The following is a 25,513-nucleotide window of genomic DNA, read 5'->3' on the forward strand; positions in this document are numbered from 1 at the left end:
TCAGTTGGATGTCTGTGGCCTCATGCACTGCAGTGCTATTCTTGTATTTGCAAGCCTTTTGAATAAAAGATAAAGAAATACCGAAAGGGACGCTAAGTTTAGGACCAATCTGGTGTCGGGTGCAGACAGGGGCAATCTAGCTCCCGATTTTGGTTTCTGTTATTTATTTGTTGGCTGTTATTATTTTCTGGTTGGCTGTAATAATTCTCGAAGTGGATGTAATCATGGTTTTTGCTGGTTATTAACTGTTCATCACCCTTTGGAGATCCCAAAGGCCGGTTACAGATGGAGACTGAACAACCGAAGGACCAGCCAACCAACAGGCAGGCTGACCTGCCATGTGTGCAGGCTGACTTACCACATTAGCAGACTGCATTACCATGTTATTTGAACATGGACACATCATCTGCAAGCACTACCACATCAACATTTCCTTCTGCCATATCATCGGCTGGCATGTGTACAACCACATGGACTGCAGCTTTGGTTGCCACATCATCAGCCAACCTGTCAATACATTCAGTCAATACCTTCACAAGGCAAACGTTTGTATTTACAACTGCCTTAAATGCACATTCATGGACGATCCATCCTGCTTTCTATTACATAGAGCTATTGGACATTTGGGTTGTACAGGTTGCATTGATCTTGAGTGTCCCCTGCAAGTGCAAATGCAATGCAAACATTCCTAGGAATCTCACGTTTTAAGATGGTCGCATAGACCTTTCAGGTGTTAAAAATAAACATTCCCTAGCCAGCCAGCAACCGCCCTCACTCATGGTCACCCCATGAGCACTAAGAGAATATTCAGTTTAAAACATGCCATAGTCATAGCTTCTTCTAAAATATAAAAAAGGGATTGAGGACCACAAGGAAACCATTTGTCACATATATACATGGTAATAAATTGCTCTGAAAGGACTACCTAGGCAAATGATCAGCTTACCTCCATCGTCAAAATCTTCTTCAAAATCAAGCTCTTCCTCTTCTGGGTCATCAACTCCCTCCATAATTGCTTTTGTACCCTTCTGAAAAAAGAAAAGAGACGGCTTTCTGTCAGCTGTTTATCTTACCTTCATTATCTTAAAGCATCCTCAATGTCTTGGAACACATCACCAGAAAACAAACAGTATACAAAGCAATCTGTCTACATGCTACAAAATCTGTCAAAATCTCACAAAGAGAATCCTTGGAGCATGGCCACTTCCAAGTTGAGGCCATGGGAGGAGGAAGGGATATACGTAAATCTGCACGAGGCCAGGAAAATGCGCGTAGAGGGAAGAAACTGTCAAAGGTATTTTTCAGGCATACATACATGAAAACCAACGTAGTTACCTGTGGCAGATTAGCTCCATAGAGTGTCTGCTTAATGCCTTTGGTCATAGAAGCCCCATACCACCCACATTCAAGAACAAACAAAAATGCATAAAATAGCACCCATATTTCAATATGGGGCAGAAGGAACTCCTCCAACTAGCATCCCTTTCCAATGAAGATGGTCATGGTCTATTTCTGTGCCTGACAAATGAACATAATACATCTTGTCCACAAGTAGGGATACTCAATCCCTTTGTGTGTCCCACGCAAGACTAGATTGGGAGTAAGGCCAGGAGGCATGGGCATAAAGGCAAGGGGGGAGTAGATGTACACATGACTAGCTTTACTTTGTAAGAAGCTCATGAGGAAGACATCAACCACAAGCAAAAAGCTTTGTCTTGTAACGTATAGGGAGTCCTTTGGCTATAACCTTCATATTCTCCTTGAACTTGTCTGACAATTGGTGGTATAAGACCAAAGCACAATCGCTGTCAAGCAAGGTTGCTTTTTCCTCCGACCCAGCACACATCTCGTGTTAAATGGAATGAATTCTGCCCCTCTAGGTTGCTGTTGTCCAACAGTTGGATGTTCGGTCACAGCCGGGAGGTGAAACTGTAAAAAACGCATGCATCTCAATAAGCTAGAAAAAATTTACAAGATGGGTCTATAAGCATCATCTAATATGCAAGTCTGTGCTTAGAGATAAGACCACATAAACTGTCAAGATTACAGAACATTTGAAGCTCTTTTTGAAAAGGTGATCTGAAGATCTATAGACAGTCACTTGTAACCGATGACTCGACATGCATGATGTATTCTAAAATTGCAAGATGGAAAAACATATAAAGCTCAATGGTTTCAAATCAGATTCTCTTGACATAGATTCAGAGGCTAATGATTTAAAGGCTTTGAGACCACATGTTATCCTAGCAAAGTTTGTGGTCATGGACTTGAAACGACCCACAATGGGAGGGTTCTATAAGAACCACATCCTTGCCCTTCCTTGTCTTTAGAACTGTCTCCACGTTACCTATGCTTGTGCTTATGACCAGTCCAAAACTAAGGGCTAGCCTGACAGCACCCTCTAGGTGAGTAGGTCTTTTGCCTTTTGTCTTTGACTTGCTTCACCAACAAGAAAAACGTCAACACAACCTTGTTGCCAAGATGCAGGTGAGCATAGAAAAGGCAGTAAAATAATATCTTCCTTCAAGAGAGATTTCAGAACACAAGACAAAGTTGGTGATGTCATCTCGAAAAAATGCAAGGAAAGCAGAGGGCTAAGTTAAGCTTGCTCTTACACATGAATACAAGAAACGTGTTCATGATCAGGCCTTGCTAAAGCTGGATCAGAAGGAAAAACAAGCATTTGTCACTTCTTTGGACAACTAATTGAGGCTCGAGCGAAAGAAACCCATTCATGAATGTAGGCTAGATCCAACTTCAAATAACCTGAGGGCAGCAAAAGCTAACTTGACCAGAGGACATACATCATTAGCAAGACTCGTACAATAATGTTTTAGGTCCACTTCTAGCATGCTACAGGAAGTCCCTTCTTTATACATATGAGAGTTTGTGCGGTAGACCTCAGAGAGGATGAGAGAATCAATTTCAAGAGGTTACACATCATGATGCTCCCATCTTTCTTATGATAAGATACTAACCCCACTAATGAGTTCCCTTTTCTATCCCCACTCACTCATTTGGTCGAGTATGCACGTGTCTTCCAGGACTGTTCCTCAGGGAGGGAAGAGGCTGTCCCTTCTTCTTGGGGGTCACTACAGGTTTGAGGTGGCATTTTCAGCCTCAGTCCTGGATCTTTATAGGACTTTTTATTGAGTAGGGCTTGACCTTCTCAGGTTTTCCTCATCCTACGCATGGTGTACTCTTGCCTTGAGCACTCTACTCTTGGGGATTTTTTCATACTTAACAGAAATCTTTTTCATGGGGGATAAAACATGGCTAAGAAATGATTCCACCCACAAGCTTTTCTTCAATCTTCTTTTAGATCATCAAATAAATCTTCTTAAGTACATATACTAAAGCTTTCCTAAATAAGTTGCTTTGACCACTGGCATTGGCTTTGACTAAAAAGGTCTTCCATGAGTCATTGATTCCTTACTTCTGCAAAGGCCTTATCTTCCTTTCTTGTCCACTGGCAGGGACCCTTCTTCTCTACAAGATCATGTAAAGAAGCAACTATCCAAGCAAAATGTTTAATGAAGTGTTGATAATAGAATCAAGGTACAAGGAAATATTGTACCTAATGAATATCTTTAAGTCCTATTAATGGATTTCTGATTTGAAAAACATTTGTGTTCCTATCTCTAGACGCCATCAGTGTTCAGATATCCATTTGCACTTGACCTTGAGTAACGTGATGTGTCCCAAATAATGGATTTTTTTTTGTTGAAAAACTCACATTGATATAATTTGTGTTCAGAGTTGGAAGAACCATCTCTAGATTCGGACAGTGTTAAGCATCATTAGTGTTGAATATTAAAATATCTGAAAGAAGGTGCCCACAAAATGTTGGCATTGACTAAAAATTGTTTCAATCATGCGGTTGCATGTAGCTAGGGCATTGCTAAGACCATTGTGCAGTTGAATGTAGCTAGGTCATTCCTAAAGGAACAACTAAATATTCATACAAGCTGAAGTTTATTCTAGAGGAAATTGTATGGACATCTATCTTGACTTCGGGAATCCATTTGTTGGATGCACACACAAAGAGTTTCTGCAATCTGAAAATGCCAATCACTGGCTACAATACTCTCTAGATGTGGACAGCAGCAACTAACTGTAAACACACAATGAAACTCACATATAGCAAATCCCAGTTGAAAGAGGTGAGGTGAGAGAAAGAAGCTTTTTTGTGGCTTCTCCAAGAAGCCAAGCAGACAGCCCCATCCTATGGCACACTGAAAACAATGTGCCCAATCAAAATGTATCAAACACATGCCATAGACACAATACCTGCATCTGATTGGCTACAGTCAGGGACATGGAGAGTGTGTGTCTGTGTGACATGTTGCAAGGCCACATGAGATTGGTGCCATGTGACACCATCCCCTGCATCCATGATAGATGTATGCGGGGGCTTGCCACATCATGTGGCCCTTAAAAATCTCTAATCCTTGTTCATGACACAAAATCATATTGGCCCCTTAAAAATATATGGGCCTTGTCCATGACAGAAGTCATGGATGTCCAAATCTAGGACCTAAGCTCTACCTACCACTCTGTTTTACCTCAAATTAATCCTAACCCAAAATTCCCCCAAGGGAAATTAGTGAACTAACTCCATAGCTCATCAAATTTTCCAGCAAACACCATCCCAGGGTAGTAAGTCTTTTGAATAAATAATTTAGACCTAGTGACGTGTGAGCTGAAGGTTGGACAAATCCGTGGCTCCGTCATCAACCTATAAAAGAATGACCTGATCATTCAAATAATTATGAGAGTCACACGTGCCTAATAGTGATAGTCACATGTAAACAATTATGATAGTCACATGTGCCTAATAGTAATGACATTACTGGGAGGATTCTTATGCTTATGGCATTGATGTTTCCAAGAAGAGCAAGGATATGTCTCAACATGAGAGGCGTAGGAGTCATTGTTTGAATGTGAAAGTGCTACACATACGGATGCTTGAAACCTCTTCATGAGTAGGGGCCATTGACCTCAAATATCTCATATCAAGGAGATAAACTTTATTAGTAAGCCCCCTCCACCCCACCACAAAAAAACGTGTCTTCTCTTTTTGTAATGCTATCCATTCTGTTGGAAGCAACACCCCATGTTGATGTAATATGTGTACCCCATTATACAATCTGCTCCATTATTAGTAAGCTCAACCTTCTATTACCACCTTACGGTTGTGTTGCTTATCTGTCAATTCCCAAGTACCAGCTCACAATCCAAAGTAATACTTATAATGAAGTGTGCTACTCCAACTATCTAACGAATCCTATGTTCACGCATTTGAAGAGACATGTGAGTGGAGGTGTGAATATCCACTCGCATCCGTAGGTTGCCACTACGAAGCCCACCTAACCTAAATGGGTCACTAGACACAGCAACTAGACTAATTTCTCTCAAAAAGTAAAAGAGAATGTGTGCCGATCGTCCTTGGAAGTTGTGGTTTTTAACAGTCGACACGAGAACAGATTTGAAAGTCTAAAGTTGCATAAAGGAAATTTGGAACAAAAAAATCAAGCTATAGATTTAAAAACGACTGGTGCAGAGTTTTAGGGATTGAGAAATCAGCTCTATGTTTTGATTTTTGTTGGCTGTCATAAAAGTGAGGCACCTACCAAAAAATAGAAAGTGACAAAGATTGTAGATGTCAAAGATGGATATGTTAGTTTAAACTCTCTATAGATAACCCATAAAAATTTACAGTGAACTGATTACGCTAAGGAAGAATTGGTAGTCCCATGAGCACTGATTGCGCTGTTCTCTTAGCAACCTTTAATTTTTTACACATGAAATTGAGTTATGCACTGATTGATCTCTTTTAAGACTTGTTCATTTGTTCTTTATTTTCTTAGTCCACTTAGGCAGTTCATAGATCACTATTATCCCTAAATTTTACAAAGTTGAAGGCTTTTATGTACAAAGAGATTTAATTGATTTGGAGGAATAACTATTTCTCCCAGTCAGTGTCCATCTGCAGATACCAGCAAACTTTGGTATTACAATTGCGTCATCGGATGCACATTAACTAGACAGCTTAGGCCAAGCATAGAATTGCAAACATTTCTATAAAAACTTTCCAGCTAAAATTGCATGGCATGCAGCTCCATATTTATACAGTCGAAAGACATTTTAGTCTGCAATACGTACTTGTTAATATAACTTAATACATAAAGGCCAGGGTGGATGCAAGGAAGTAAAAAGAATAGAACGATAAAATATGAAAGTTGACACAGTAACTAAAAACAAAGGCAATGAATGAGGATTATGCTTACCCCAGCTCCAGTTTCAAACCATGTACGCCCTGTTAGTCTCTTTTCTTTTGAGGCAATAAATGCTGAATCTGGAATGAGTCTGCAGATATCATGCACCTCTATCATGTTCAAAAAAAGAGGTCCCAAACAGCTCACATTAAGAATGGAGGCAAAACTTTCATGTTCAAAAAAAGAGGTCCCAAACAACTCGTATTAAGAATGAAAGGCAAAGCACACATTTTTAGAGCCAACGGGGCCAGTAAATTGTACCATAGATAAGAAAGAGTCAGAAAAAAAAAAGCATTCTTAAAGCCCAAAAAGTGGCTACAGCTCAAATCAAACTATCAAATTAGCATATCCATGCTTTATAACTGAGAAAACTTTCAAGCATGTGTACTTCTAAAAGGTATTTTTGCAAATATGGACTTATACGTTCTTGGAAATTTTTGTGGACATGTGACAACTGTCATGCACAGAAATCCCCTCGAAAGAAGAAAATGATATAGAACATAGCACCTCGCTGTTGGGAAGACCTATTGAGATAAAGGGAGTACATGGGCATAGACACCTTACCCCAACCTACCTGCCTATTTGTGAGCAAAGTGAGCATGTTCCTATGAAGGCCCATTTGTTAAGCCCTTGCCCAATTATACATTTAAAAAACAATGGCAAAAGCTCAATCTGGAAAATCATTAATTCGTAATCCAGGCATATATGAACAAGTAAAGCTCATGTACTCTGGAGTGCCTCAATTGAGACAATTATCTTATGCACATCAGTACCAAATCTATTGACTGCAAAACAAACTCATCCTTGAAACTCAAGCTTGCAAGGCCGTAATAACAGTGAATTAAATCTTGTTCATTTATACTGTAGTGGTAAGGCCTAGATGTGGAGGAGGGGAGGTGTTTTCAAATCCTGATTCTCTTTGAGGATTAACGTAAACTCCCCAAATGACAATTTGAGGATTAACGTAAACTCCCCAAATGACAATTTGAGGATTAACGTAAACTCCCCAAATGACAAAAAATTAATAATTTCCACTCACTAAATAGCAAAGCCGAAGTGCAAGGTAAATTGCAACAGCATTTGTCGTTTGGCTGGATAAGTTTGATGGTACCAACTACTCTCTGTAGAGCTTTATGGTCAAAAATGCACTTGTGCACAAAAGCTTGTGAGGTAGTGGACAGCAAGCCCAGGCTGTCAAGCTCAACCAGTAGGACGTGTTCAACAAACATGGGATGCCAGAGATGTCCAACTATATCTACAATTCTTTGTTGGTGAAGAGGTTTATTATTCAATACATTAGAGATCATGTTCTAGGCCAAAAATAAGGGTAGGATCTCTCATTTTAAGGAACTACTTGATGGCATCAAGATGCATGAAGGGGATTTGATATCGGGACACTTAAGAAAGATCCAGGATTTTCGTGAGCAAATTGTTCAATATTGATTTCAGACAATCAGTTTATTTCCACCACTTTCAAGTCCTTGGAACAGTCATACTTGTCCTTTCACACGTCACTCAACATGTCTATCAGGGATAATCCCAACCCATTTACATTTTAATAATTAGTGGGATGTTGTTGCAAGAAGCCTAACCATTGCACCTCTTCAAATACCATATACGCACTACAACCTAACAAGGGGTCTCAGCAGACACGTAAAACTATGACAGCTGGTTCATGGGCAGTGGATCAGGCCCTTATTGGCAATTGCCAAAAGCAAGGGAAATGTCTGCAGGTCACTAAGAGTCTAGAACTAATTCAGCTCAGCCATCAATTTAAAAATCAGAAAATGCAGGCAAGCCCAAGAAGAAGGGTAAATGTCATTATTGCAAAAAGATGGGGCGCTTCATTAGTGAATGCAGGAAAATGAGAAGAACTGGGAGGTTGGCACTTTGGTTAATTCCATCCATTCCAATGCAAATAAAGATGATGCTTTAGCCAACCTTGAGGCTGAAGAATGGGCCTTTCTTGTGTGCAGTTATGATGCAGATAAGAAGTTGCATCACTCAATGTGGCTGAAACTGCATATGTGGTTTGGTACTTTGACAATGATACATCCAGGCACATTACCTCCCAAAGTGAGTTATTTGCAGAAGTCTAGCCTGCTCCAGTTCACGAGAAGGTCTCTTGCGCCAACAATTCTTCTTACCCCATCAAAGGAGTTGGTGCATCAACAACAACTTGGATGATAAAGCTGTCAAGTGCGTTTTTGTTGGCTATAGCAATGAGAGTAAAGGTTACTGTCTCTACAATCCTTTGACATAAAGGATTTTTGTTAGCAGAGCATGTGGTGTTTGCTGAAAAGGTCATGACTGACTTTGAAAAACAGCTGCAAACAAGCTCACATGATGTGCTTGATGGGTTGCTCCAATGGAAAATCAGTAAATGCAACAAGAACAGCAGCATGTGGGTGCCCAGATCAGGTCAATGATCACCCCAATATACAGAATCCTGAATGATGTGGTCAAGGAAGAGAGAACAGCAACTCAGGAAGCTAGATCCGTTCCCAGGTGGCTGATTCAAACTCTCACAGAGAGTAAGCTTACAACTCCTCTCACTAGCAAGACAAGGGCTGGTTCTAGAAATTCTGGTAATGCACATTCTGTGGATGCTACTTGGATAGATGCTGCTTGAATCAGCAACTTATGTGATGAGGATCCACCTAACAGCTTTGAGAGAAAGCTCAATATAGTGAGCATTGGATACAGGCTGAATTGGATTCAAACCCTAAAACAACACATGGGATTTGATGGAGTTTCCCGCAGGCAAAAAGGCTATTGAGACAAAGTGGGTTTACAAGGTGAAAGAAAATCTGGTGGTATCATTGACAAGTACAAGGCAAGGCTAGTTGCTAAAGGCTAGTCCTAGCAAAAGGGGATAGATTATGATGAGAAACGTGCCCCACTTTGAGGATGACAACCATCAAGTGTGTTATAGCATTGGCCACTCATTTCAGTTGGACATTGAAAGTGCTTTCCTTATGGGGGACTCGTAGAAGTAAATCTGTGTGAGGCAGTCCATTGGATTTGCAATGCCTGAACAGGAAGGTAAAGTGTGTAAGCTGCATAAAGCATTGTCTGGTCTCAAACAAGCTCCATGGTCTTGGTAAGAGAAAATAGACACTTACCAGCCAGGATTTGCAAAACAGCCCACCTGAAAGTTACTCTCTATGTCAAGAGAGGCAAAGGGAACCAGAATCATCCTTTATGTGGATGATATGCTGCTGACAGGTACCAATGAGAGCAGAATTGCAGAGTATTCAAGACTAATCTTGAAGCCTCATTTGCAATGTCAAATTTGGGACTGTTGCATTAATACTTGGGAATTCATTTTATGCAGTCAAAAGAGGGCATTATCACGAAATTGTCCGAGTATATACAAGGGCTGCTACATAAGTTGAGAATGCAGAACTGTAAACCAACTTCAACTCCAATTGAGCTGTAAATGTATGATAGCAGTGAATCTTGTGATGCCACTCTATAGAGCCAGGCTATTGGCTGCCTAATTTACTTATGACACACACCTCCTAACATTCAGTTCGGAGTATCACAGGTGAGCAGATATATGCATAGCCCTAAGACTAGGCACTGAAATGCAGTTAAATGCATTTAAGATACTTGCAGGTCAACCACAATCTTGGATTGTTCTACACCAGCCTTCAGGGAGGGTGATTTTCAGTTTCATGCATTCAGTGACTCAGATTAGGTTGGTAATTATGATAGTAGGCAGTCCACAATTGGAAACTGTTTCTTTCTTGCAGCTCATACGATTTCATGACACTCAAGCACGACTTTCAGCTCTACGACGCAGGTCAGTCCTTCGAGATCAGCCAACGATCTCTATGGATGAGGACCTCACACCTCTACAGGTTGAGGAGAGGCGCTCTTTGTTGCAGCAGCGGGATCAGGCCCGGAAGGAGGGGAAGTGGGCAGTGGTACGAGAGGGACGACTTCTTACAGGCCCCCGTAGGACACCTGCCGCCTCCCCTACATAGGGAAGCAGGGTCTATGAGACTCAGATATCCGAGACCCTGTCCTGCACCATTTGGAATTGTAATGGTACCTTATGGTCAGAACCAAAAAACTTCTCGGAATCCTATACAGGCCACGACATAGTCTTCTATACAGAGACACATCAGAGTCCAGAGCGCCCTCTTCCAATAGTCAGCAGATATACATGGGAGTCTGCCTACAGAGATGAGACAAGGGGTACAGGAGGAGTTCGAGGTTCAGGTGGAGTTGCAGTCCTTTTCAGATCCACACTTCGGGGGATCATTTCAGTAGAGCAGAGAGATACACATTCCAGATTTCTTTGGATCCGGATACGACACATTGGACAGCCAGGAACTGTTTGTTGCAATTTGCTACTTTCCCCTGGAGACCTCCCACTTTGCCAGAGATATTCGAGGTGATGATGAGACATCCCCATTTGCTGCCCTTTATCAGTCCATCGTTGACTTTTCTAGCCACGGAGAAGTCCTTCTAGTGGGGGACTTCAACGCAAGGACAAGGGCCCGTCAAGTACCACTTCTTGATTTTAGGGATGATTCCACTCTACTGGCAGATGTTGACCTTGAGGAGGCACGTATGCTATGGGTTTCGACTGGCGAGGTCCATTCTCATCTTATGGGCAGGCCCTATTAGACCTAGGCAGGATACATGACCTCATTATCTATAATGGTCTTGACAGGTGGCCCGCTTCAGGTGGTTTCACATGCTTTCCACATGGGGGGGGCTCCAGTGTTGTTGATTACATCATGGGATCCCTTGTCTTCACATCTTGCATTACTGACTTCACTGTAGCACCTCTCCCCCCAGGGGCTGATCATACATACCTTTTCTTTCGCATCTCCACCTCCCTTCGCAAGCACCTTCCACCCCACTCAGTGCTTACTCCACCTACCACGATATATGCTTTGATCGGGATCACTCACCTTCTTACTTTGGCCGTCTGTACATACTTCTCGCTTATATTGACTTCATACCCCTTTTAGAGGATCGTGCTGCCCTTGTCACCTGCTCACTACACGAGGCTGCCATTCACGCTTTTCCCCACACCACCCGCTCCACCCGCCCACCACTCCTTGAAACCGTACCCTGTAATTGTTGGTACAATGATGAGTGTAAGGCCTTACACCGTCAACTCAGATTCGAAACCGAAAACAGTCTTCCGAGCGCACCAGATACGCTACGTGAATACCGTAGACTGGTACGGAGGAAGAAACTAGACTTCGTTCGTCGAAATGATGAGGAGCTACTGAACATTTTGTTTAGTAACAACTCTAAGGACTTCTGGCGGAGATTTCTAGAAGGACGGTCCCCTCCACCACTCACTGACACCCAGATCTGGTTTGATTATGCACGCACACTTTATGACGTCATAAATCAGCCAGTCCCTAGCCTCTCACACATCCCTCGTTCCACATCCTGCACCCTCTTCACTAGAGGAGGGGTAAAGGATGCCGTAATGAAACTTCATAATGGCCGAGCGAAGGATCATGAGGGACTATGCACTAAGTTCATTGCATATGGGATTAACCTCCTAGCCCTGATCTTAGCAAAGCTTTTTAATGAAGCGGTTTGTTTGGGATTTCCACACACTTGGACCATTATCACTATCTCACCCATCCACAAGACAGGGGATCCCATGAGCCCAGAGAACTACAGGACCATTATGATTGGACATGTCATGTCCAAGATTTATGCATCAATACTTGACTCCGAGGTTAGCAGACTTGCAGAGTGTCGAGGACTTAGAGCAGCAGGACACGCCGGATTCTGACGTGATCATGGAACCATGGACCACATTCTCACGCTCAGATGTATCATCGAGGAGGTGAGGTCACAAAAGCAGAGGGTTTATTGTTGCTTTGTGGATTTCCGCAATACATTTGACACGGTCCCGAGAGCCCGCCTCATACGACACCTACAGGACTTGGGTTATGACCAAGAGATCATTCGGGCTGTCATGGCACTTTACGAGAGAGTTTCTGACAGAGTTTGGGCAAGATCCGGGTGGATAGATGAGATCATGAGTACCATCGGGGTCAAACAAGGGTGTCCTTTGTCGCCTACCTTGTTTGGCCTCTACATTGACGAGCTTGAGACAGTGATGCAGACACAGGGGGTGTGGGTTGCTCTCTTGCGGGCACGCTGATCCAGATTTTGCTCTATGCAGATGACGTGGCTCTCTTGTCTTCCTTAGCAGAGGGGCTTCAGAGACACCTAGACGCACTGCAGTCCTTTTGTAAGTCTCATGATTTGAAGGTCAACCTGGGTAAAACCAAGGTCATGATCTTCAATACATCTCGAGCCATCATGCGTCAGGAGCAGTTCACATTTGCGGGGTCATCTGTTGAGATAGTTTCATCATACAGTTATCTTGGGGTTATCTTCTCCAGACTGAGCTTCACTATGAGACCCGCAATGCAGGCACGCTTGAGTAGAGGGTATGCCTCATTGGCCAAGCTAGAGAGGCAGTGCTTCCGCTCACACTTTTAGGATCCACGCACCAAGGGGTTGCTTTTTGACTCCTTGGCTCGCCCAGCGGGGATGTACGGCAACCCTTGTTGGGGGCCAAACTTGTCGGATATAGAGCGGGCCCGTGTGGAGCAGCTACAGGTTCTCATGCTATCACAGATGATTCATGATAAGTCATCCGTTCCTCACCAGATCATTCAGGCTGAGTTTGGGTCACCCCCTTTACAGCTAGATATTGCATTTCAGGTCATCACATATCTGTACCGAGTTAGGGAATATGGGGATTATACCTCGGGGCGTAGCAAGCTACCATGGATAGCTCTATCCTCTTCTATGGCACTTGCTGCAGGAGGAGATCAGAGGTGCTGGTATGCACGTACAGAGAGATGGTTTGAGCGACTGGGGCTCCACATGGATAGACTACCTCCCTTCCAGTACAGCATGAATGCTCCGTTCCCTCGCCTCTTATCACACGAGGTCAACCAGGTTATCCGTGAGGATCTACTACAACTACACACTTTTCGGACCTGGTTGGAACCGAGTGAACTCCCAGTGAAGCTTAGCTTCTACAAAGATCACTTCTTACATATCACAGCGGAGGGTTTCCTTGACCCACCAGGATACACACAGATTCACCTACCCCACTCGATGAGGATCTCTCTTGGGCAGTTCCGAGTCTCTTCACACAGACTTCGCATCTAGAGCAGCAGAGCAGAGCGACTACCCAGGGAGCAGCGCATATGCACACTATGTGACATACAGGAGGTTGAGACAGAGGAGCATTTTACCTTCAGGTGTCTTGTGTACTATGAGATCCGAGGACATTTCCACTGCCTCTTTAGGGATAGTTATGGGATTTCAGCCCGTTTCCTCTCCTACCCAGACCAGCGGTGTTTGGCAGGTTTAATTCATGAGGCACTAAAACACCGCGACAGGATACTCCGAGCACGGAGATAGGAGCAGACTTCTTCCTCGGTTGATTCCTCTCAGAGCTCTATCACGGAGTTCTTTCAGCTAGATCACATGGACCCCAACAAGACGAGGCCTCGACATGATGACCGTGACCCAAAGCCCGTGACCCGACGGCTCAGACAGAGGGTCGACACACAGATCACACTTGGAGACATCCCCTCCTTGTTTAGAGTTGGAGCCCGACCGACGGGGGTCACAGTAGCCCTGGTTAGACGCAGAGCTACGACCAGGAGACGTGCCAGGACTGCACCTCTGAGTGGCCGACAGCACTCTATTGCCGACTTCATGCCTCCACTGCCTCATCCATCCTGATATCTTACTGTTGCTGGGGATGATGATGATATTGATGATGATGCTGAGATTGATATATAGTCGACTATCGACATGACTATGTTGTACTTAGGACTTAGTATTGCCATTCTGCATTTTTGCATTTTTTGCATTTTGCATTTTGCATTGGTATGGATGCTCGTTTAGTAGCTCCACTACCACAGCTCGTTGTATCAGGATTTTCACAGTCTCATAGACCCATCGGTCTTCTGAAGACTTTAATAAACTTTCTTTCTTTCTGTCTTTATTTCATGCATATCTTCGTTGAGCAAGAGCCAACTCACTGCGGCCACCCCCTCATGTGAAACTGAGCACAAGGCAAACTTCACAACAACAATTGAGTGTCTATTGCTCAGAGCCCGTCGGGGAATATTTGTCATGACAAAAGAAATGATTATTTAGTTAATTAATAGTCATTAGAACTTTATTATTGTTAGGCGCCAATTTGATGGTGTGGTTATATGTTTGTATTTATGATTGATCAAGTGGTGTAAATAGTACCGCCAAAACTATGTAACATTGGCCAATGATTAGTAAGAAAGATGTGCACACACGTGTCTAGGTCCTAGGGGCAATAGGAAAGGGAAAGGGTGCATTAGAGTGCATTGAATGGTAGGTGCATGGGTCATAGGCTAAGGGTAGGTGTAAATGGGAAGATGGAACTTGAGTGATCTCAAGGGACATTAATGGAAGGGTATCACCCTTTCATTGTGAATCTCACGTAGCATTCTTTCTACCACATTGCATTCATCCGTCATCTCTCTCCCACCTTGCATGTAGGTCGAAAAAGAAACAAGTACTCTCACGAGGGCGCTCTTCCCCATTGGAGGGCCAATCGGCATTCAAATTCTGCATGCATTGCACACATTTGCATTTTCAAAAAGTGTGGATCTTCACATTTGGTATCAGAGCAGCGACGATCCACGAGCGGGACGAGAAGAGGGCGACAGTTGCGAACGACAGAAGTCGCAAGAGAGGTTGGCGGAAAAGGATCACGACTGACCGATCTCGAGGTTCTGAGACAAGGGATTTTTCTGAAAAATTTTGGCCTTCAACGGCGAACGGCGAACGGGGTGTTCTCTTTTGCCCCCCCCCCAATGTGAATGTACCCTTAAACCGTGAGAAAAAGGGATTCCCGTTCTACCTAACCGGAAGTCGGATCGGAATAAGATTTTAAGGGAGTGATCCACCCATCAAGTAACCCCTATAACGGTATCTAGAGCTCCAATCCGCTCAAAACAAGTAGCCCAAATGGAGCGTACCAGTTTACAGCAGAAATACAAGAAGAAAAGCTTGAAAGAGAAGGGAAAGGAGGTGATTTTAAGTGTCTTCTCAACACAAACGAAGCATGAGTCGGATAAGTACCACCACCTCTATAACACTTGAAGTTTGCTGTAAAATAAACCTTCTTTTTTGAAATTACAGCAAGACATTTTCTCTCTTGTATTACTAAAAGGAAAGAATGGAAGGGGAAGGGACATATAACAATGAACTTATTCCTTTTCCTCCATTACCCCAAGGAGAGAGAGAAAGAACACCTTCACCCCCTCTTGAAGAGGATGGATTAGGTGAGAGTTATACACATCTTGAGTATGATAACCCACAAATAGATTTACAGTAGTCTCTCCTTCAAGAACCTCCTGATAGGGAGTTCTCCTTTCGTAATGAAAGAAGAAATGAGACCAGCCAAGAACAAGGTGATGAGTTCACGCTTTCAACTCAAAACCCAATACACATGGATTCTAATCCAAGTGCAAGAGGAAGAGAGGAGACTCCTGTTGATAAGCTGGTTTTCCAGCTTAGCAATATGATTGAGCAGTCCATTATGACAAGATTAGGGACGAAGAGGACTTTAACCTTCGGGGATGAAGAGTTGAGTAACCCTTCTAAGAGGTCCAAATTCCAACCGCGAGAGAGAATTGAGTTCCCCAAATATGATGGGGCAAGGGAGGCTGACAAAATCCTCAATTGGATTCGTCATTTTGAGCTATACTTTGCCCATCAAGACAAGACCGAGCAAGACAAGCTTACTCTTGCCACATTGCATCTGCAGAAGGATGCTCTAATGTGGTGGTCCTTGTCACAAACAGGAAAAGAGCCTATTCATGAATGGGCTAAATTTGTGGAGCAACTAAAAACCACTTTCATGCCACCGAGGCATGAAGAGAACCTAACCTTTCGTTGGGAGAGGTTTAGGCAGTTCGATAATGAGAATAATGCAGATTTTACAGCCAGATTTTGGAAACTCTCTCTAGAGTTACCCGAAAAGAGTGAGGAAGATAGGAGAAAGAAGTATTTAGCAGCTTTAAGCCCAAAAGTAAGGTACGAGGTTGAAATGTTTAACCCGACCACGCTTAAGGACCTCACTAAGCTGGCTGAAATAGCCGAGAGAAAATTGAATCCTCGTAAACCCTTCCATAAGGAGTATGGGTCATCATCTAAGAACAATAATATACCCACTTTTAGGAAACCAAACCGGTTTAAGAATAATAAAGGGAAGGGTAAAGCTCTTGTAAGGAATGTGAACAGCCCATCACGTCCTGGATGGGTGCCATTTCCTTCTATGACTGACGAAGAGAAGAGGAAGTTGATTAAGGAAGGAAACTGTTTCGGTTGTAAGAAACATAAGCCAGGGCACGTATGGCATAAGTGTCCCGTTCTCTTGGCTAAGATTGCCAAGACGAATTCAATAAAAGGGAAAGCCAAGGCATCCAAGCAGGAGGGTGAGGCTTCTACCTTGTCACCCTCGAAATCTACTGTGACTATTGAGCCAATAGTGAATGCTGTCCATTCAGCCAATACCTTTGGGCCTCATGATCTTTTTAAGGTGTATGGATTCGTGAATGGACAGAGAATAGTGGTTCTCCTAGATGATGGATGTAATTATGACTTAGTAAGTGATAGATTGGCAAAATTACTCCATCTTAAACCAGAACCTATAAAAAACATGTCGCTTTCAGAAGCTTTTAGGGGACACAATGAAGAAGACACATCCATAGTACGAAATATTCCTTTTCGTATACAAAAATATAGAGATCGAAGGGATTTTCTAGTAGCCCCTTTACAAGACGTTGACATGATTCTAGGTAAACCATGGCGGTATGATTTTAACCCTGCTATTCATCCTCATACTCATCATTGTTGCTTTGTACATAAGGATGAAAACATAAGGATTGTAGGGGATCGGGACGTGTATACAATTCCATTGATTACTCCTACCCAAGCGAAAAGATTGGTAAAAAGAGGGGTAGATTGTAATCTTGTGTATATACGGGATTCACGAGATCTTCATATCTCAAAAGAAGATCGGAAGAGAAATGAGTTCCTTAGAGCTTATGAGGATCGATTTTCAAGAGATGACTCATTCGAATTGCCTATGGAGAGAGAAGATGATCATGCCATAGACTTAGAGCCAGGAGCTTCTCCTCCATGTAGAGCCCCATATAGGATGAACAGGATAGAAATGGAGGAGGTAGAAAAACAAATTGAAGATCTGTTGCAAAAAGGCCTGATTCGACTAAGCAGTTCTCCATTTGGAGCACCTGTATTATTGGTTAAGAAGAAGGATGAATCATATCGTATGTGTATAGATTACCGTGCTTTGAATAAACTTACGATTAAGAACCGGTATCCGATTCCAAGAGTGGATGATTTATTGGATATGCTTAAAGGTGCTAAAGTTTTTAGCAAATTGGATTTGAAATCTGGTTATCATCAACTTCGTATGAAAGCTGGGCATGAACATAAGACTGCTTTTTGCACTCTCACTGGACATTATGAGTTTTTGGTCATGCCTTTTGGCCTAACTAATGCTCCAGCCACTTTTAGTAGGCTGATGAGAAGGGTTTTGCGACCCTACTTGGGAAAATTTGTCATAGTCTTTTTTAATGACATTTTAGTGTTCAGCCAGAATGAGGAAGAGCATAAGGATCACCTTGCTAAGGTGATGGAGCCCGTAAGGAAGGATCGATTGTTCCTAAATACCAAGAAGAGTGAGTTCTTCAAGACAGAAATAGAGTATTTGGGACACCTTGTGTCTGCCGAGGGAATTCGGGTTGACCCTAAAAAGGTCAAGGCCATAATTGAATGGCCAATACCCAAAAACATACATGAGCTGAGATCCTTCCTAGGGATGTGTAGTTATTATCGCAGATTCATTAAAAATTTTGCACGTCTTGCTTCCCCACTAACAGATTTGTTGAAGAAGCATTCCTTGTATGAGTGGGGAAAGGTTCACCAAGTAGCTTTTGAGGAGCTTAAGAGAACATTAGTGACTGCACCAGTGTTAACACTTCCGGACATGGACAAAGAGTTCTTTGTTGTATGTACGGATGCAAGTGGTACCTCGATTGGGGCAGTGTTGATGCAAGGAGGGCATCCCATTGCTTATGAGAGTAGAAAACTTCAAGGGGCTGAATTGAAATATATCACGTATGAGGAGTAGTTATTGGCAGTCATTCATGCTCTAAAGTTATGGAAGCATTATTTATATGGTTCTGCTTTCAAGATTAAGACTGACCATCAAAGTATCAAGCACTTGTTCTCAACCCATTGTCTCTTCAAGACAAATCAAATGGGCTGAATATATTCAATCCTTTGGGCAACCAAATATCGAATATCAGCCAGGAAACGAGAATTTAGTAGCTGATGCTTTGAGTAGACGGCCCCAAGTTAATCACGTTTCTGTGATTAAGGAGAAATCATTAGGAGCAATGGTTGAAGCTTATCCTTTAGATGAGGACTTCGCTGACATTTATGGGAAGATTCAGCGTAATGAGGTTCGGGATTTAGAGGCTTATTCCATCGTGGATGGATACTTATTTTTGGGACGTACCATATGTGTACCCAAAACATTTTGGTATCTAGTCATGAGTGAGTTACATGCGAGTCCATATTCTGGACATAGAGGCATTAGAGGGACCATTGACAATATTGAGAGATACTTCCATTGGCCTAAACTTCGCAAAGAAGTTTCGACCTTTGTTCAACAATGTGACGTATGTCAGCGCATTAAATCTGACACAAGTAAGACTGCTGGTCTTTTGCAGCCTTTGCCTATTCCTTCGGGAAGGTGGGAACACATCACAATGGATTTTGTGTCTGGTTTCCCCAAGGTTGGTCAGTTTGAGCAGATTTTCACTGTTATAGATAGGTTCAGTAAACAAGCTCATTTTATTCCCTGTAAAAAAGAGTTGTCTGCTCCTGAAACAGCAAGGTTATTCATTAGGAAAATCTTCAGGTTACATGGGTTACCAAAATCCATTGTATCCGATAATGATGGCCGTTTCATTAGCAACTTTTGGACAGCTCTATTAGAGATTCTCGGAACCAAACTGAAATTTACTACAGCCTTCCATCCTCAAGGAGATGGACAAAGTGAGAATGCCAATCAAACCATAATTACTTTACTTCGAGCTTATGTCCATGACCAACCTAGAAGGTGGCTAGAGTTCTTACCCATGTTAGAGTTTGCTTATAATAACACTGTACATACTTCCACCAAGAAAGCCCCATTTGAAATCATCTATGGGCAATGTTTACCCACTCCAATAACACACTTGGGGGAGCGAATTTTTGCTGCTGACCAGTTTGCTGAGGATATGTCACAGGTTATTGAGCAGGTAAAAGAACATATTAAGAAGGCCCAAGTTCAACAATCCAAGGTAGCCAATAAAAAAAGAAAAGAAGTTTATTACAAGGAGGATGATTGGGTTTTATTGAAGATTGATAAAAGAAGAATCAAGTCAGTGAGAGGAAGTACCAAACATGTCAAGCTAGCACCAAAGTTTTATGGTCCATTTCAGATTTCAGCAGCTTTATATCCAGAAGAAGGATCCAGAGCGTATGAGCTGAAGTTACCAGCCCACTGGCGTATGAAGAACATCTTTCATGTGAGCAATTTGAAGAGATACCATGGCGATACTTCTGCGTTTTTGGATACTCAGCATCAAGAAGAACCTGAACTTGAAGATGGGACTGAAGTTCTTACTCCGGAACAGATCGTGTACCATAAAGAGAAGAGTACTCGTGGAAAGAAGAGATATATGTATTTACTGAAGTTTAAAAACCAGCCAGCTAGTGATGCTCAATGGATGGAAGAAGAGTTCTTTACAGATTTTCCACAGATACTCGCAGATTACAAAGAGGCGATGCAATGGCAGAAGTAACAAGAGAAAGTGCACATAAGAGGAAGAGACAAGCAATAATCCAGAAGAGGACTTCTGCTCATTCAAGCAGGAGGGAGTGTCATGACAAGAGAAATGATTATTTAGTTAATTAATAGTCATTAGAACTTTATTATTGTTAGGCGCCAATTTGATGGTGCGGTTATATGTTTGTATTTATGATTGATCAAGTGGTGTAAATAGTACCGCCAAAACTATGTAACATTGGCCAATGATTAGTAATAAAGATGTGCACACACGTGTCTAGGTCCTAGGGGCAATAGGAAAGGGAAAGGGTGCATTAGAGTGCATTGAATGGTAGGTGCATGGGTCATAGGCTAAGGGTAGGTGTAAATGGTAAGATGGAACTTGAGTGATCTCAAGGGACATTAATGAAAGGGTATCACCCTTTCATTGTGAATCTCACGTAGCATTCTTTCTACCACATTGCATTCATCCGTCATCTCTCTCCCACCTTGCATGTAGGTCGAAAAAGAAACAAGTACTCTCACGAGGGCGCTCTTCCCCATTGGAGGGCCAATCGGCATTCAAATTCTGCATGCATTGCACACATTTGCATTTTCGAAAAGTGTGGATCTTCACAATATTCGCAGTCACACACTCTTATCCTTGCTATGACAGTTAGAGTGCTATTGCAGTAGCATGGAATCTGATATTGAGATTCACTATCACTACCTCACAAAGAGATTAACACGGATGAAAGAAAGAAACAAGAAAGTTTATCAAAAGTCTTAGAAAGACCAAAGGGTCTATGGGACTGAAAGACTTGATACAACGAGCTAAAGGAGTGAGCCTCTAAATGGGCATCAACACCCATGATGAATACAAAAAAAAAACATAATCATAACGAGAACAATACATAAAGAGAGAAATCTGAAAAATCTCTAAGCTCATGGAGAGGATGGGGGCTGGTGACACTGTAGTGGGAATCTGGAAGTAGGCGGGTATGTCCGGCCTGGAGGGGTCGTCGATGTACGAGGCTATGGTGGCAAAAAGCCCGTGATGGAGCGTTGACGTCTCTCGACAAGTGTGGTCTGATGTGGTTCCCTAGCTATGGCCCTCCGGCGAACCAAAGCTAGTGTCACTCCCGTCGGTTGTGTCACCAATCCGGTAAGCATGGAGGAAAGGTCCCCCGGTCTACTCTGTGTCTCAACCTGCTGGTGAGTCTGCCATGTCTCTAACTCTAGTTCTCGGGTCCTCCATCTCTGTAAAGTCCTACTGGTCAGTCTTGTCTAGAGAGAAAAACTTAGTAATCATTCTCCGAGTAAATTCTAGCTGCATGCCTTGGTCTCGCCTATGTGCCTTGACCAACTGCTCCTTGTGCCGGACGGCCTCATGGATGAAAGTGGCCAAGCATCTCTGATCTAGGTAGGATGTGAGACTAGGCAAGGGTCCGAAACTGTCCCTAAAAAAGCAATGATAGTGACCTCTGATCTCATGGTATACATGGCATTTGAAGGCAAAATGCTTCTCCCACTCTCCTGTTGATCACAGAAAGTACAAATGCGACCATGTCTGCATATGCCCTCCACCCGTCCACTCTCAATGTAAAGTCCGTGTGATGAGAAGTGGAACTGTCCAATAGATATCCTCAAGGCATGGGGGAGGTGGATCTACGTGTATCCTAGTGATTCAATGAAGTCCTCTATTGAAATCCATAAGCAATAGTCTCTATAGAAGCTGAACTTCACAAGGAGCTCACGAGGTGCCAACCAAGTCTAGAATGTGTGGAACTACTTGTATGTGATTGGGACAGCGGGGGCCCCAATGCTATACTGAGAAGGGGATAATTTGTCTATGTTGAGCCCCACTCTCTCAGACCATCTACATATACGTGCATATCGGCATCTTTGGTCACTCTCGACTGCCATGCCATGGATGAGGATAGGGCCAACTATGGAAGCTTGCGTCACCCTGTAGTGCAAGAGCCACAATCCCTGATGCGGTAGAGATATATGATGACCAAAAATGCAGCAGGGATGCTCCAAACTCAACAAGGCTATCTGATGTTAGATTGAAGGCTTACTGCGGATCATCCGCAAAATCATGAGAACCTGAAGCCTCTCAACTTGAGCCTAGTCTGTCTCTCATAGGTCTGGCCCCCCCAACAAGGACTGCCATATGGCATACATGCAAGTTGGCCGGACCAGAGAGCCAAAAAGAAGACTCTTCGTCCGGGGATCCTGGAATTTGAGAGTGAAAGCATTGCAGCTCAAGTCTTTGCGCATCCCTTGCTCAGTCGGTCCTGCAACGCTAGTCACATCATGAAGATCAGCTGCAAAAAAGAACCCCAAGTATGGATAGGATGTAACCACCTCCACCAACTGCCCATTTAGGGTGAAATGCTCTTTGTGCATGGCTGCCCGAGATGTATTGAAGGTCATGACCTTGGTTGACCTTCAAATCATGTGTCTCATAGAAATATGCACTGCATCCAAGTGTTGCTAAAGCCACTCTACTGAGAAGGAGAGCAGGACCATGTTGAGAGGGAAGGAAAGAGGGAGAAGTACAACAAGAAGAGAGTGAGAGAGAGAGGTGACACAAAAGATGCGGGTGTGAAGTGATGAGCCACACCACAAACTCATAAGTTTTATTAGGATTAGGTTTTTCACCCTATGACTGTCTTAAGACAGTCATAGGTGTCATATCTTTAATAAAGGGGTGGCAATGTGCCTTTACCCCAACAACCTCCCACCTAAAGGCCAATGTGCCTAAAGGGGAGAAAAGAATAAAAATTACAATAATATACAGTTACTGTATACAAGACCATAAAATAAGAATGGTCTCATCCTAATCCCATGATGTGGCGGCAATGTGCAAACCGCTCTGTAGGCAAGCTCTTAGTGAGCAAATCTGCAGGATTATCATCAGTATGCACCTTTACAAGCTCAAGTCGCTTGTCTTCCAGTACTTCCCTGATGAAATTATATTTCACATCTATGTGCTTGGTCTTTTGATGAAAGACCAGATTCTTTGCCAACATGATAGCACTCTGACTATCACAATGCAAAACTGGCATATCTCCTGTAATGCCCAAATCTCCCACCAGCCGAGTAAGCCATATTGCTTCCTTGCAAGCCTCAGTGGCTGCAACATATTCAGCTTCAGTAGTTGACAGTGCAACGCATTTCTGCAACTGAGACACCCATGATATAGCACCTCCTGCAAATGTGAAAATATAACCGGTAGTAGACTTCCGGTTATCTGCATTCCCTGCATAGTCTGAATCTGTAAAACCATGCACCAATGCATCCTGCCTACCATAGCATATGCACAAGTCTTTGGTACCCTTGAGATACCTCAAGACACCTTTCACTGCTTCCCAGTGCCACTAGCCTCGATTTGCCATATACTTGCTGATGACTCCCACCGCAAAAGCAATATCCGGACGAGTGGCAACCATGGCATACATCAAAGAACCAACTGCAGATGCATACGGAACCTTGGCCATTTCAGCCTTATCATCATCTGATCTGGGGCTGTCCTTACTGCTGAGTTTTAAATGTGGAGGCAACGGGGTACTAATAGACTTCCCCCCCTCCATTTTAAACCTCTGCAGTACTTTGTCAATGTACTCCTTCTGTGACAGAAACAAAAGTCCCTTGGACCTGTCACGAGTAATCCGCATGCCAAGAATATGGTTTGCATCACCCAAGTCTTTCATGTCAAAAGACTTATGCAGTTGTTTCTTCAAAGCACTAATCTCATGCTGAGATTTACTGGCAATTAGCATGTCATCCACATATAGAATGAGTAGCATCAAACTGCCATCCTTTGCCCGTTTGGTGTACAAGCAATGATCGGTCTCACACCTATGATACCCTTGGGACTGCATGAAGGCATCAAACTTCTTGTACCATTCTCTTGGTGTTGGGGTAAAGGCACTGGCCACCCTTGTAACAGTATTTTTCTAGTACTACTAAGTACACTAAGTACACATTGTACTTAGGTACTTAGTGGCCCTAGTCTTATCCATATATATACTAGTGTGTGTACTTGGGGAGGTACCACTCATTCCTTTATCCCCACCCACTGGTGTGTGACTACTGTGAGTGTGTCTCTCTACTCCCTACTCCATCTCTCCCTCACACTCTCCATCTCAACTGGTATCAGAGCCAACGGGCTCTCTCCCTCTGCTTCCACTCCCTCTCTCCCTAGCCTACCCCTACCGTACGGACAAGTCCGTACGGCCGTACATCGTCCGTACAGCCGTACGGACGGATTGCGACAGCCAACGGCTGCAAGGCGGGAGCGCGGGCGGCATAGCCAGGGCGCGGCTGCACGTCGCAGCCAAAGGATGCAACGGCGAGGGCGCAAGCGCCAGGCCACGTTTGTATCGGCGAGGGCGCAAGCGCAGGCCACGGCTTCATCGGCGTGGAGGTCGCAGGCCACGGCTTCATCGGCGTGGAGGTCGCAGGCCACGGCTTCATTGGCGTGGCCAGGACACGCAAAGGCGTGGCTGCAGCGGAGACTGCAAGATCGTGAATAGCGCGGCTGCATCGGTGCGGCTGCCAGAGGCGGAGGTCAAGAGAACATTGGGCGCCAGCTCGGGCTTTCGAAGCCAATAGTGACCAACCAGGCGACTCTCGTCCGGATTCGCGATAACCCCGCCCTCGAGCTCCGCCATAGAGCGTAAGGCGCGCTGGAAGCGGGGCTCCATGGCGGCGACGAACTCATCGGAGAATCCAATGCGGCTTACGTCGACGTAGAGGCCAAGGTCCTTATGCTGGTAGAGCCAGAAGAAAGTGCGGTGGATTCACTTGTAACATGTGGACCAAGGCGGACTTCATCGCCTATTGAGACGACACCGAAAACAAGCAGGCCTGTGAAGTGGTTTTTTTCTCCTCCGGGATGACTGCTCATGTGATGACTTTTGAAGTGGGAGCTGTTCTTGAAGACAGTCAGTGACAAGTACACCGTACAAGTACAGCCAGCAGGCAATGTACCGTGCACAGATCTGTACTTGATACTTGCAGTGTATGCCTTGCTGGATGCACCTAAATGGATTTGCAGTCAGATGCCTTGTGAGCAGTAGCAGTTGATGCCATTTACTGTGTTAATGCACGGAATGTGCTGCCAATTCAAAGGGCTTTTGATGCTATTATGCTTGGGACAAATGCTTTAGCTTGTTGCTGCAAGTACAATCACTTTTGGTACAGATTTGGTCGATTTTGACCAAGTTTGACTTTAGTCAAATTTGGGGCTTTTGTAGCCTGACCGGAAATCTGTCAAGTGGGAGCACTCTACATGCATCAGGCTATCTCGTAAAGC

The 25,513-nt window shown here is 43.6% G+C and overlaps 1 protein-coding gene across 2 annotated transcripts in view; it reads right to left on the minus strand.

Annotated features, from left to right (window-relative positions):
- LOC147898248 (Ubiquitin-conjugating enzyme family protein) overlaps positions 1-25,513 on the minus strand; it is a 120,550-nt gene that overhangs the window by 11,530 nt on the left and 83,507 nt on the right. For both annotated transcript variants that reach the window (XM_087379258.1, XM_087379259.1), the window contains exons 11-12: positions 6,291-6,369; positions 947-1,028 (exon numbers count right to left, since the gene is read on the minus strand). In XM_087379258.1, the coding sequence (XP_087235384.1) occupies positions 947-1,028; positions 6,291-6,369 (161 nt within the window). The remainder of the gene's footprint in view (positions 1-946; positions 1,029-6,290; positions 6,370-25,513) is intronic.

Source organism: Dipteris shenzhenensis, chromosome 9 (assembly GCF_047967505.1).
Source record: "Dipteris shenzhenensis isolate YYH24624 ecotype China chromosome 9, Dip_SZ_1.0, whole genome shotgun sequence".
In the NCBI taxonomy this organism is placed as follows: Eukaryota; Viridiplantae; Streptophyta; class Polypodiopsida; order Gleicheniales; family Dipteridaceae; genus Dipteris; species Dipteris shenzhenensis.